Here is a 12,257-nt window from a genome sequence, read left to right as displayed (position 1 = left end):
GTACCGATGACCTCCAGGGTCCCTTTCAGGACACGTGTGGGCTGGAACCCAGCTTCGGTATCATTCTGAGGTCGAGGGACCCCTCCCCTGGACGGAGGGTGCGAACCGCGGAGCCACTCTGAGAGGTGACCCCGAGACCGAGCCTGGATAGGGCCTGGGGTCACCCGCCGCAGGGCCGCTGCCGGCGGTATGGCTCGCTGCGGAATGGCCAGGTTTGGCTGGAGCACACACTGGTCTGGCCTCTCCGTCCCTGCAGGTGACCGGGATGTCACTTTCAGGAAGTGTTACAGCTCCAGAAAGGAGCCGACGTTCGGTTCCACCCAGAACACTGGATCCTATGAGTCTAAAAAGAGTGGGAAGGTGGAGGGGCCAGGACTGCTTGTGGGGAGTGGGGAGGGGAGGAGGCAGCCCTGAAGGCATCACCTGCTCCTGGGCCTGGGCCTCCACTCTCGGGGAGGCGCCCTGCTGTCCGGAGCAGCAGCCCACTCCCCAGCCACAGCCGCCTCTCAGCCCACAGCCCAAGCAGGCAACTCTCCCCTCCCTCTCCTGACTTCTCCTTCCATCTAAACTCCCCTCCCAGCTCCTGTCCATTTGGACTCCGGGGGTCCGGCCCAGCTGTGGCTCTCCTCAGTGGACGCAGGGCCCACCGCACCTAAGCTCTCCCACACAGCGCACCGATGCTGAGGGATGAAACGTGGAGAGCACTGGGCGTAGAAACAGGAGCAGAGAGGGAGCAGGTCAGAGCGACCTGGGCCACCTCGGTTTGGGGGGTGGGAGAGGGTCCAGACCAGCTCCCAGCAAAGAGAAAAAGCCCCAGAAGTTCATTTCTAGGCACCGAACGGCTGGCACCGCACCGCCCCCCCCCCCCCCAGGCACCTCTCTAGAATCATGGGACAACCCTGAGAGAAAGTGTGGGAGAAACACATCTAATCGCACACACAGACCTCTTCCTCGGAGCAGGCACCTTTCAAAGCACTTAACGCAGAGCGGCCCATTGAAGACCCCCCGACCCCCCCCACCCTGGCATATGCCAGGGCCGGGTCTGGAGGAGGCAGGTGGCCGAGCACAGCTCCAAGGAGGGCAGCACTGGTCTGTGCCTCTTGTGACAGGCCAGCCCATGCCAGGCCCGTTCCCAAGGCTCTGAAAGAATAAGTCCGCCTGAACTTGGCTCCCACACTGTGCCCCCCTCTGGCGGGCGGTGGAGAGCTCGGGCTTCCCAGAGAGGCTCTGGGGGTGCCAGCCTGCGGGTGGCCGGGAGGTCAGGCATGCACAGTGAGCACCCCAACACTGCCTAACACCTCAGCCTTCAGGAAGGAGCCCCCAAAGCCAGGCCTTCGGGACCCAGTCTGTGAAACAGAGGAAGCAGCCGATAAGGCCTCCCATGGCCCAGAGGAGCCTCCCCCAAGACTGGGGATGGAGGAGCAGCGCTAGTGCTGGCAGACATGTTGGCAGCTCCAGGCTGGAGGTCCCTAAGGGCAGGGGCCCCCAGGGGGGCACTCAGAGCAGACAGCTGAGCCCTGGAGGTCTGCCAGCAGTCCCCCACCTTTCCCCAGCTCCAATCCTCCCCACTGCCCACCACCCAGGGAGCTCTGAGCACAGCGACCTTGGCCCAAAGACCCCCACAACGTGGACCCAGGGTCCTGGGCACAGCCAGCCTGCAGCGAGCACCCTCCACCTCTGGACTGATTCTGCTTGGCGACCTTGCTACTGTGCGCGGGGACGGACCCAGCAAAGCCTGTCACCTCCGGCAAAGCCGGCCCCCGGGTCTCCTGGGTAGGTGGGGCGGTGGTGAGAGAAATCGCGGCTCAAGGATGCTGAGGGCGGGGCGCCCCTGCCTGGGCGCGGGGTGAGGGCTGGAAACTTTCCGGGGCAGAGGACCGTCCCGTGTGCGCCCTCCAAGAGCCGGAGAAACGGCTTCCCGCGAAAACGAGGGAAGGGATTCCAGGCTTCGGCCGCCCCCCGGGTCCGGACCCGGCTGCGCCCACGTGCCGACCCGACTCCCTCCCGGGCGCGCGGGGCAGGGGGCCAGCAGCGGGCCCGGCGCTTCCCGTTCTCGCGGGCCGGGTGGCGCGTACTCACCCGGGCGGGTGGGGCGGGGCGGGCGGGCGGCTCCGCGACTCCGATCCGCTAGGCGCGCGGCGGGCGCACGGGCTGGCGCTGCGCTCGGCGGGTCCCAGTCCCGGGCGCGGGGCCGGGCAGCGAGGGGGCCAGCCTGCGGGAGGCGGGGGCCGGGCCGAGCCCCGCGGGGCGGGGACGCGCGGACACGCGTGCGCACAGCGCCGGGCGCGGACCGAGGGCGGGCGGGCCGGGAGGAAGGGCGGGAGGGCGGAGGAGGAGGAGGAAGGGCTGGGCGATGGCGCGGATGGGGTGGGGATGTGGTCGGGGCACTGAGGCCGAGGAGGGGCTGTGGGAGAGCCACGGGGCTGCCTGAGAAAGGCGCCTGGATGGATGTGCCGCGCGCGCGGCCTCCGCACACCCTCCCGGGAACAATGAGCCCCAACAAAGGGTTCTCGGCCCTCTCCACGCGGTGAGCCTGCCCTCCTCACTGCTCACTCGGGAAAGTGAGGCAGGAAGAGGGAGGCCCACGCCCAGTGCGCAGGGGCCGAGTGCCCTGGCCCTCGCCTGCACCGGCCGCCCCCAGACTGTTCCCTCCGTACCCCTCTTTGGCACACCCTGTCTTGGCCTGGAGGCGGCTTCTCAGTTTCTGTTCCTTGGGGAAGGGGAAGGCGCCGGGCATCCTGTCTCCAGGGAGAACCACATCAGGCCCCTGACCCTAGTTCACTGGGCCCAGACACCCCCCAATCAAGCCTGGGAACTGCCCAGGCTGAAAGCCTGGAATCACCTCCAGGGCAATCCCCCCCTCCTCCCCCCCAGCCCCCAAGACGCTTGCATAGGTGAACAGTGTCTGCTGAGCCCCAAGTGTGAACAGCCCGGTGGGTGCTGAAGCCTCAGAGGCAGGTGTAAGACCCAGCCCCTGCCCCCCGGAAGCTTGTCATCCAGCCTCAGAGCAGGCCCCCCCTGCAGGCAGGGCAGGATGTGACTAAGTGTAAAGAGTGGTGACAGTGAAGGGGTTCAGAGAAGTACCAGCTCAAGACTCGCTACAGCTGACGCTGGAGGGCTTGTCTGTTGAGAACATAAACTCAGGAAGCTCTTAGAACGAACTGCTCAGGAGCAAAGAGCAGAAGGTGCGTGAAGAGTGGGCCTCCGGCTCTTCCACGGGACTGTTCCGTCCCAAGTCATAGCTTACAGGGTTTTTTTTCTTCTGTTCACCAATGTCTTAGTTATGTTTAAACTAGAGGCCCGGTGCATGAATTCATGCACAGGTGTGTGGTGGGGGGTCCCTTGGCCTGACCTGTGATTGGGGCCCATTTGGGCCGGACTGGTGGAGAGAGGGGGGATGGGCCATGGGAGGTTGGCCAGCCAACCGGCTCCCGGATGGGGCCGATCCAATTGCGGGGGCTGGCCGGCTGGGGGGAGGGACTGGGGGGAGGTTGGCCAGTCACAGGAGGTTGGCTGTGGGAGCCAACTGACCACCAGGGGGGCAGCTCCTGTGTTGAGTGTCTGCCCCCTGGTGGTCAGTGTGTGTCATAGCGACCGGTCATTCCGGTCGTTCAGTCCTAACAGTCGCTTAGACTTTTATATATATAGATGGTGCCTATGGCTGTTCCGTCCCAAGTCATAGGTTACATGGTGTGTTGTTTTTTTTTCATTTCACCATGTTTTCATTATGTTTGAAGGGTGCCTTTGGCATTGTCAGTCAAGCATTCGTTCAACAAACATTTATTGCCTGTCAGCTCTAGGGGGCCTGGCACTATGCAAAGTAGAAGGAACACAGTGATGAAAGCCCTTGCCCTTGGCAGGTCCAGAGGAAGAGGAAGGTCCTCCCTGCTTCACAGGTGGGAAAACTGGCCCGAGCTGAACGGAAGGGACGGCCCCGCTTCTCAAGGCTGCCAATGCGGGGATGGACTAGATCTGAACAGTTTGCTGTTCTTGCCGTGAACCACACACGCGGCCAGGAAGTAGGACTGAAGGGCCAACTTTCGCTCCAGGGGACCTGACGCACAACGCTGCCTCTGTCACGAAATGGCTTTCGTTTTACTGGAGGAAACAAAGGGAAAGAACTGCTATTCGCAGGGATACTGTGGGTATTAAATTAGGCAACGGATATCAATTTGCCAGGAAAGTATAACGCGTTACAGAAGTGGGAGCTGTTATTACGAAGGTGGGCCCCTCCCCTAACCAATGAGCTGTATGTAGGTCTCTCCCTGCCCTCCACCCCCTTCCCCCCCACACAGAGGTTATCCAAGCCTGGTTAGTGGGTGCCCAGAAGCTAACTGTAATGCCGACTCCTCCCCTTAGCCACAATGTGCTTACTCATGATCTTCCCCTCCAGTTTCTTCATGGCACAGCCAGACACTGAGCGAGCTGCCTAGAATTCGTATCATCTGCGGTGCAGCAGGCAGGAATTCTGGTGCCGCTCCATCGCAGGCACCGGGTTCTGGAGCCCCACCCAGCCCCGTTGCGTCCCTGTGGCCCGTTTGCACAACACCGTCAGCGCCTCAGCAAGAAGCACTGTGATGGGCCAGCCGGGCTTTGGCTCCTGGGGGCTGTTGCTCTCGGTGCCAGCTGTGCCAGGGCTGGGTCCAGACAACCTGAGCAGCAGCTGCCATGGTCCTCCATGAGCCACGCTGCCTCCATTGCCATTTCCTCTGCCCCTGTTTACCTCCCAGTCTGTCTCTTCTGTGGAGGGAGTGGCGGACACCTCCCTGCTGGGGGTGGGAGCAGAGGAGGGGACAAAGTTGCAAGGTGCATGGGGAGGCAGGTGCCTCTAGCGCCAGGAAGCCCTGGCCCTGCCCGGGGCAGGCAGTGGGTTTGGGTAGGAGGCCTGGAGCCATTTGACAAGGGTGCCTGGCAGGCTTTTGGCTCCCGTCCCTCACATGTGCCACGTTAGCATCCTGCCCACCAGCAGGAGGGAACGGCAAGATGCTGTTTGAGGAAGAAATAAACCCAATCCAGCATCTCAGACGCTTTTAAAAATAGCAACTCCGGGATGGTATTTCAGCTCCTATTTTTATCAGATTTGTATGGCCGGACCGTGGAGCCGCGAGGTTCCCAGGGTTCTCAATGGCAGGGACATCGCTGTTGTCGTCTTAGAAACCTGCCCGCTGGCCGGGGCCACAATGCATTCCAGGAAGCTTTAGGCTGGGAGCGATCCCAGAAGTCACGGCACCCAGCCCGCGTCTCTGTTCAGGGCCGAGATCCATTCAACACAGCGAGTTAGTTCGTGGCTTGCTTTTCGCCTTAACGTCTCTTGGTTGCCATGACTCCACAGCATAATCTAGGATTACACGGCCTTCTAGCCAGGAAGTGCTTTTTAATATCTAGCCCAGATATCGGTGGTGACAGCCCTTCTGGCCTTTTTTCACGGCAGGAAAACAACATGACTATGTCCACAAAGTCCTCACATCTAAACCCCACAAAGCCTTGAGGATCAGCACGGCCACCACTCCTGGTTAGGAGCCCTTACGTAACTCGTCCAAGTTCATACTTGGGTGCAGTGCAGATCCTATGCAGGGACCATCAGCCCACATTGGCTCTCAAGCAGAGTGGGAAGGGGATGTTAAGGAATTGGTTAGTGAAGGGGACCGAGAAAGTTTTGCCTTTTGGGATATTGACTTTAAGCTGGTAATTAAGGAACAAAAGACTCAGAAAGAACCTCTTTGATCCTCCCCGCTTTCCTGCCCAAGAGATTCAGATCAGAAAATCCTGCAGTTGGGAAGGAAGTCTTAGGATGTTCCTCTGAGCCTCATTTGATGTAAGTGTGATAAATGGGAAGGCTTGGGGGAGGGGGGGGGGGGCTGTGTCCCATTGTTTCTGACTTGCTAGGAGAGTTTGCCAGCCCAGCGCCTTTGTGCCTGCGTGCGTTCAGCTCTTCCTTAACAACCTGTCAACCTGTCAATCACCCATTCTCACTTCTGAAATCTAAGACCTCACAAGGGGCTTTTCTCCTTTGTCCAAAGTAGTCATAACCCAATGACACCTCACTATCTTTGGAATTTTCATGCTTACATGAGTTCCCCAGGTGCATGTATTGAAATGTGATTTTCTCCTGTTAATCTGTCTAATTTGATTATTCGCCCAGCTAGAAGAATTTAGCAGGTGGGAAGGAAAGTACATATATACCCCATTAGCCTTGACTTTCATTTCTTCATCGTGACCTGGAAGGAAAAACTGGCCAGTGTTTTAACTGTCCTTGTGTGCCACACGCTAGAGGCTAGAGCAGCCGTGGGCAAACTACGGCCTGTGGACTGGATCCGGCCCGTTTGAAATGAATAAAACTAAAAAAAAAAAAAGAGACCGTACCCTTTTATGTAATGATGTTTACTTTGAATTTATATTAGTTCACACAAACACTCCATCCATGCTTTTGTTCCGGCCCTCCGGTCCAGTTTAAGAACCCATTGTGGCCCTCGAGTCAAAAAGTTTGCCCACCCCTGGCTAGAGGCTAAATTCTGGTCCCAGCCGTGCTGAGCCCAAGGCCCCTACCTGCTGGGCCTTTGCTGTGCTGGCCATTTGGCTGTCAAGTTTCAGCCTAGAAGTTCGGTTTCTCTTAGAAGCTCCCACAGCCCCCTCTGCTTTCTTCAAGGCACCCACCACTCTTGTAATTCTTTGTAATGAATGTCTCACTAAACTGTAAGCTCCATGTGAGTTCTATCTCCAGATTCTTGCTTTGAAAAAAAAAAAAATGGGTGGCCCTAGCCAGTTTTGCTCAGTGGATAGAGCGTCGGCCTGCGGACTTAAGGGTCCTGGGTTCGATTCCGGTCAAGGGCATGTGCCTTGGTTTCGGGCACATCCCCAGTGGGGAGTGTGCAGGAGGCAGCTAATCGATATTTCTCTCTCATCGATGTTTCTGGCTCTCTGTCCCTCCCCCTTCCTCTCTGTAGAAAGTCAATAAAATATATATATTTTAAAATGGGTGGATGTTCAAACCTATTTATTGAATTAAAACACTTTAAACAGATTCAGCCCATGCATAGCTTTTTCGTTTTTTAAAATTTATTTTTATTGATTTCAGAAAGGAAGGGAGAGGGAGAGATAGAAACATCAGTGATGAGAGAGAATCATTGATTGGCTGCCTCCTACACACCCCACACTGGGGATTGAGCCCGCAACTGGGGCATGTACCCTGACCAGGAACCGAACCATGACCTTCAGGTTCATAGGTCAACGCTCAACCACTGAGCCATGCCAGCTGGGCCATGTTTAGTTTTGAACAGTGGTTAAAAGTCAATAGCTTTAGCCCTGGCCTGGTAGTTCAATTGGTTAGAGCATTGTCCTGATACACCAAGGTTGTAGGCACAATCGCCAGTCAGGACACATACAAGAATCGACCAATGAATGCATAAATAAGTGGAACAACAAATTAAATTTCCTTCCCCCTCCCCCTAGAATCAATCAATAAAAATTTAAAAAACTAAACTTGGTAGCTTCAAGTTTACATAGATTTCAAAATCTAGGGAGTGGGCCGGACTGGGGTGAAGGGGTCAGTGGGGGAAAATGGGAAACATCTGTAATACTTTCAACAATAAATATTTTTTTAAAAAAAAGTAAAAAAGATACTACCAAGATTTTATGCCAATAAATTTGAAAATTTAAGTTAAAAAAATAGTAGAACAAATGTAGGGTTGGGTGAGATATTTAAAACACAACAGCCCTTAATTATCACCATGTTCTTATTTTTAAAAGGACATTTTAACCTTATATATACATGTTTGGAATAAACATTTAGTCCAGTGGTTCTCAACCTGTGGGTCGAGACCCCTTTGGCGGTCGAACGATCCTTTCACAGGGGTCGCCTAAGACCATCCTGCATATCAGATATTTACGTTACAATTCATAACAGTAGCAACATTACAGTTATGAAGTAGCAACGAAAATAATTTTATGGTTGGGTCACAACATGAGGAACTGTATTTAAAGGGCCAGAAGGTTGAGAACCACTGATTTAGTCCTTCCTGCCCTGGCGGGTGTGGCTCAGTTGGCTGACACATCATCCCATATACCAGAAGGTGCCGGTTCAATTCAATACCGAGGTTGTGGGTTTGAACCCCAGTGGGGGCACATGCGGGAGGCAACTGACTGATGTTTCTCTCCCGTTCTCTCCCTCTCCCTTCCTCTCTCTGAAATCAGTAATAATTGTTTAAAAGTACACTTGAAGAAAAAATTAGTCCTTCCTGAGAAGGAAGGGTTAGCAGATCTACATCAAACTATTCAGACACAAAACAGATTTATTGCAATGTTTGGACATGGAAGTGTTACAAGAGCAACATTTTCGAGCATTTTTCTGTGTCATTGTTTCTTGATTTCTCCGTGTGGGGATCTGTATTCCACAGAGACAGGCAGTGTGGAGCTGAAGTGCCCAACTCATTTCAAAATGTTATTTTCCTGTTCCATGAAGGAATGCTGACGAATACAGAACACTCAGCAATTTTTCTCCGTGAGGAAACTTTTGGGCAAACTGAGAGGAGCCAAGGGACAATAGCAATGGCTCCCTTCCTTCTCCAACCAAGCCAGGGGCAAGTGCGCCCAGGACCGGGGGCTGACAGCCAGCGTGGAGGCCTCGAGCCTCCTCTGGGGAGCGTGGCACCTGCCATTGCTCCAGCAGGGCAGGGACGCAGGGACGCAGGCACGCATGTCGGAATCACGCGATCCAACACGCAGGGCCCTCTTTCCAGCACGGAGGACAGACACAGCACGCTGCCGGAGGGGCTGGTAGGCTGGTGAGCCGGGGTGGGGCTCAGGAATCCGGGGTCCTGCTCAGGAAGCTCTCAGCGGGGGCAGGATGTTGGGTTTTGCTGAGGGGCATTGCAGCAAAGGAACGGTTTCGGGTGGTGACCAGGCAAGTAGCTGTATCTCAGAGAGTCTGCAGGACCCATTTCATGGCCCGCCACACACCTGAGCCGCGTTCAATGGAGTAAAAGCGAGTCTTCTTGTGGGCAGTGGCCCTGGCCACAGGTGGGGTCCTGAGGCAGGAGGCTGGACTCCTGTCTTGTCCCGTGCCGTGTTCAGCCTGCAGGCTGCTCTGCGCTTGGCTCCAGGTTACTCCCATTGCGGGAGCTGGGGGTGGGGGTTGGGGGGGGCGGTGAGCCTGGCCCTCGGTGACAGCAGGCATGGTCCTGACACGTAAGACAAGCCCTGTCTCCCAGCACGACGGGGGCGGAGCCAGGCCTCCCGCTGGAACAGGCCTTACCCAGTCTTGTTCTGGGCTGTCCCACCTCCTGAGCCATGCTTCTGGGGGATCTCCCTGTTCCCATTGTCGCCCTGAGATTTAACGTGAATACATTTGAAGCTTCAGCCCAGGTAAGACTTGATGCAGGTGTGACGGGTGGCGGAGTAAACCTGTGAAGGAGGAGAGATGGACAGATCGGGCAGGGAGTCAAGCCTGGAGAGGCGGGATGCCTTGGCAGGGCACCAATCCAGGGAGAGGAAGGCCCGGCCCCGGGGAGGCCCTGGCTGTCTTCCTCCGATTCAGGATGAGTCGCCCGGCAGCCTTTTCCAAGCTGACAACCTCCTTGTGAAGCCAGATGAGACCCTCGCTGAGAGGACTTGTTCTTTCAAGAAAACACTGCAAGGAGGGGCCTCAGGGCTGGCGTCCCCTCCACTCCTCCTCTCCAGACCTCCGCACGTGTCTTTTTCTTACACGTGAGAAAAGACAAGCCGGGTTCCCTTCCAAGCCGGCTGGTCCCACTGCTGTCATCTCCACCTGGTGGGGAACGCAGGTGCCCACCCCATCACACCTCCCCTCTAACGCAGCCCCCACGGCCTCCCCACCCTCAATGCCTTATTCCATTGACTGACCTGCTGGAGGTGCCCCGGGCACTGTCAGGATCCACACCTGACTCGCCCACATACCTGCTTCCAGTTTCCATGAGTGTCTGTGTTTGCCCTTGTGTTCACCTGTCTGCCCCACTAGCCAGAGGGAAGGAGCGGTGCCTTAGTCACCTTTGTGTTCCCAACCCTAGGACACTGTCTGGCTGAAGAGCCAATCAGCAAGTTGCGGTTTATGATAAAGCTTCATTATCACACCTGACACAGCTGATTACATCGTGGATCCTCCTCCCTCCTCCCCTTCACACAATGCAGGCTCAGAACGCCGTGGGTCTTGCCCCATGTCAGGGGTCCATGTCGGCTCCAGAGAGACTGCTGACCGTTTGCTCACCATCGCCAGCATCTAGGCCAGAGGTGACACGCGAACTCATTTTTTTGGTTGATTTTTCTTTGTTAAATGGCATTTAAATATATAAAATAAATATCAAAAATATAAATCTTTTTTATACTATGGTTGCAAATATCAAAAAATTTCTATGTGACACAGCACCAGAGTTAAGTTACGGTTTTTCAAAATGCTGACACGCCGAGCTCAAAAGATTCGCCATCACTGATCTAGGCAGTGCCTCGATCATAGCACGTGCTCAATAAGCCTTAGATGAATGAATGATGAATGAATGAATGAATGAATGAATGGAGCTCGGCTCTGCATCCAGGTCTCCTGGTTCTCAGTCCAGGGGATGCAGAGTAAGAGCCACCCACTCCTCTGCCTTATGCTTCCCTCTTATCACTCAGCAAAGCCCAACATCCTGTCTCCCAAGTGCTTCCCGAGCAAGACCCAGGATCTGTCAGCCACACCTCAAAACTAACACGTACGGCCCCTCTGGCCCTGATGCACCTGTTTTCTGTGATGAGTGCTGCCTGCGTTTAATCGTGCACCTCTGTCGTGCATGCTGGTCCCTGCTCAGCTGGGGCAGTGGCAGGGGCCACCCTGCACGGGGAAGTCTCTGCTGGCTCCTTACAGGCCATCAGCCTGGAGTCCCTTCTGAAGTCCCTTCCTGGCCTCCAGATTCCATGACCAGGCCTCTGGTGCTGGCCACTCCTTGGACCCGAGCCCATGGGGGCCCCGGGGGCCACCGCACCCGTATCGCTTTGCCCTGCTGTACTGTTTCGTACTTGATCTTCTGGCTGCTCCTGCGAGTTTGTTTTGTCTTCCTGCCTAGATAATAAACTCAAGGCCAGGGACTCGCTGACCAAATAACAGAGACAAAGGCAGGCGTTCTGGGCTTGCATCACTCGATTCTTTTTGAAACCCTCCCACTTCCAGGCCGAGATCCTTCATCCTTGTCAACAAGCTTATCAGCAGGCGTGACTCACCCCTAGAGGGTGACCTCAATGCTGGGAATGAACAGAGGAAGCGCCATCAAAAATTGCTATAGATTATTTCCAGAAAGTTTGCATATTTGCCTCTTTGGGGGCACTCCCAGACATGTGGACCTGGAGCACCACCAGGCAGGAAGGAGAGGACGTGGCAGCAGAATGGGGAGTGAGGACAGGGAGAGGCAGGCAGATTCAGGACTCGGAAACCGGCAAGGAGGGGTGTGCAGGATTTGGAGACAGGCCTGGCAGCCATCCAGGTCAGCTGAAGCCACCCCCAACCCGGTCCCCCCTCTTCATGGCCTCTCGTCTCAAGACCTCCTTCTGGGGTTCTGCCCACCCCACCTTCCTGAGCTCCTGCCTCCTGGGCGGCACCACCAGTCCACACCAAATGCGACCAATACTTTATTCTTACGCTAGAAACAAGCCAGTACAAACCACAGTTAAAAAAATTAATTTGGTGCTAAAAAACCCCACCCCAGTCCCACATAACTGTTCTCTGGACCATCCAGGAGCCTCAGCTTTTCTGGGCCTCCTGCAGGAGCCTGAGCAGGGGGTCATCCGCCCTGAGGGCAAAGGTGAGGGTGCGCCGCTGGTAGTGCTCCGGGTCGCGCTCCAGGTTCTCGATCACCTCTGCCAGCAGGTGGGCCCGCTCCACCCCCGAGCCGGGGGCCTCGAAGCCCAGGGCGGTGAAGTGCACGTGCAGGTGGTAGTAGGAGGGCAGGTAGTGCAGGTACACGCGGAGGCGGTCCCCCTTCACCTGGTACCGCTGTAGGATGGCTTCCTGGGAGAAGGGAGTGGCGGGAAAGGGGTCACTGTGCTGCCCACGAAGCAGCACCAGCCCCTCCTCCTGCCCTAACCCCAGACTAGCCTTCGGACGTCTAATAAAACCCCCACACAGCCCTCTGCCCACTGGGCGCTGCAGGTCCCTGCCTTCCCTCTGTGGATTCAGAGCAGGCAGGTGACAGCCAAGCTGAGGCTCTTTCTTTAAAAAAAAAAAAAAAAAAAAAGAAAGAAAGAAAAAAAGATATATTTATTGATTTCAGAGAGGA

General features: G+C 56.0%; 2 protein-coding genes and 1 long non-coding RNA gene across 4 annotated transcripts in view; all 3 read right to left on the bottom strand.

The window, feature by feature from the left end:
• ST3GAL4 (ST3 beta-galactoside alpha-2,3-sialyltransferase 4) overlaps positions 1-2,173 on the bottom strand; it is a 40,278-nt gene extending 38,105 nt beyond the window's left edge. For both annotated transcript variants that reach the window (XM_070399218.1, XM_070399219.1), the window contains exon 1: positions 2,080-2,173. The gene's annotated coding sequence lies outside the window, so the exon portion shown is untranslated. The remainder of the gene's footprint in view (positions 1-2,079) is intronic.
• A 4,917-nt stretch (positions 2,174-7,090) lies between these two features.
• On the bottom strand, positions 7,091-10,498 carry LOC138997570 (uncharacterized). Its single transcript, XR_011468989.1, has 3 exons — positions 9,913-10,498; positions 9,251-9,399; positions 7,091-9,048 (listed from the first exon to the last, which is right to left on the bottom strand). It is a non-coding gene; the product is annotated as an uncharacterized lncRNA (long non-coding RNA).
• Positions 10,499-11,597: 1,099 nt separating this feature from the next.
• The window catches only part of DCPS (decapping enzyme, scavenger), a 33,921-nt gene continuing 33,261 nt past the window's right edge, over positions 11,598-12,257 (bottom strand). Inside the window, exon 6 of the mRNA XM_070399145.1 lies at positions 11,598-11,989. Coding sequence (XP_070255246.1) covers positions 11,723-11,989 — 267 coding nt within the window. The 3' untranslated portion in view covers positions 11,598-11,722. The remainder of the gene's footprint in view (positions 11,990-12,257) is intronic.

The sequence above is a fragment of the Myotis yumanensis genome, unplaced genomic scaffold (assembly GCF_028538775.1).
Source record: "Myotis yumanensis isolate MYYU_CA2020_CCGP unplaced genomic scaffold, mMyoYum1.0.hap1 SCAF_19, whole genome shotgun sequence".
NCBI lineage: Eukaryota > Metazoa > Chordata > Mammalia > Chiroptera > Vespertilionidae > Myotis > Myotis yumanensis.
Note: the sequence above shows the minus strand (reverse complement) of the source record. Positions and strands in the feature narration are given on the sequence as shown.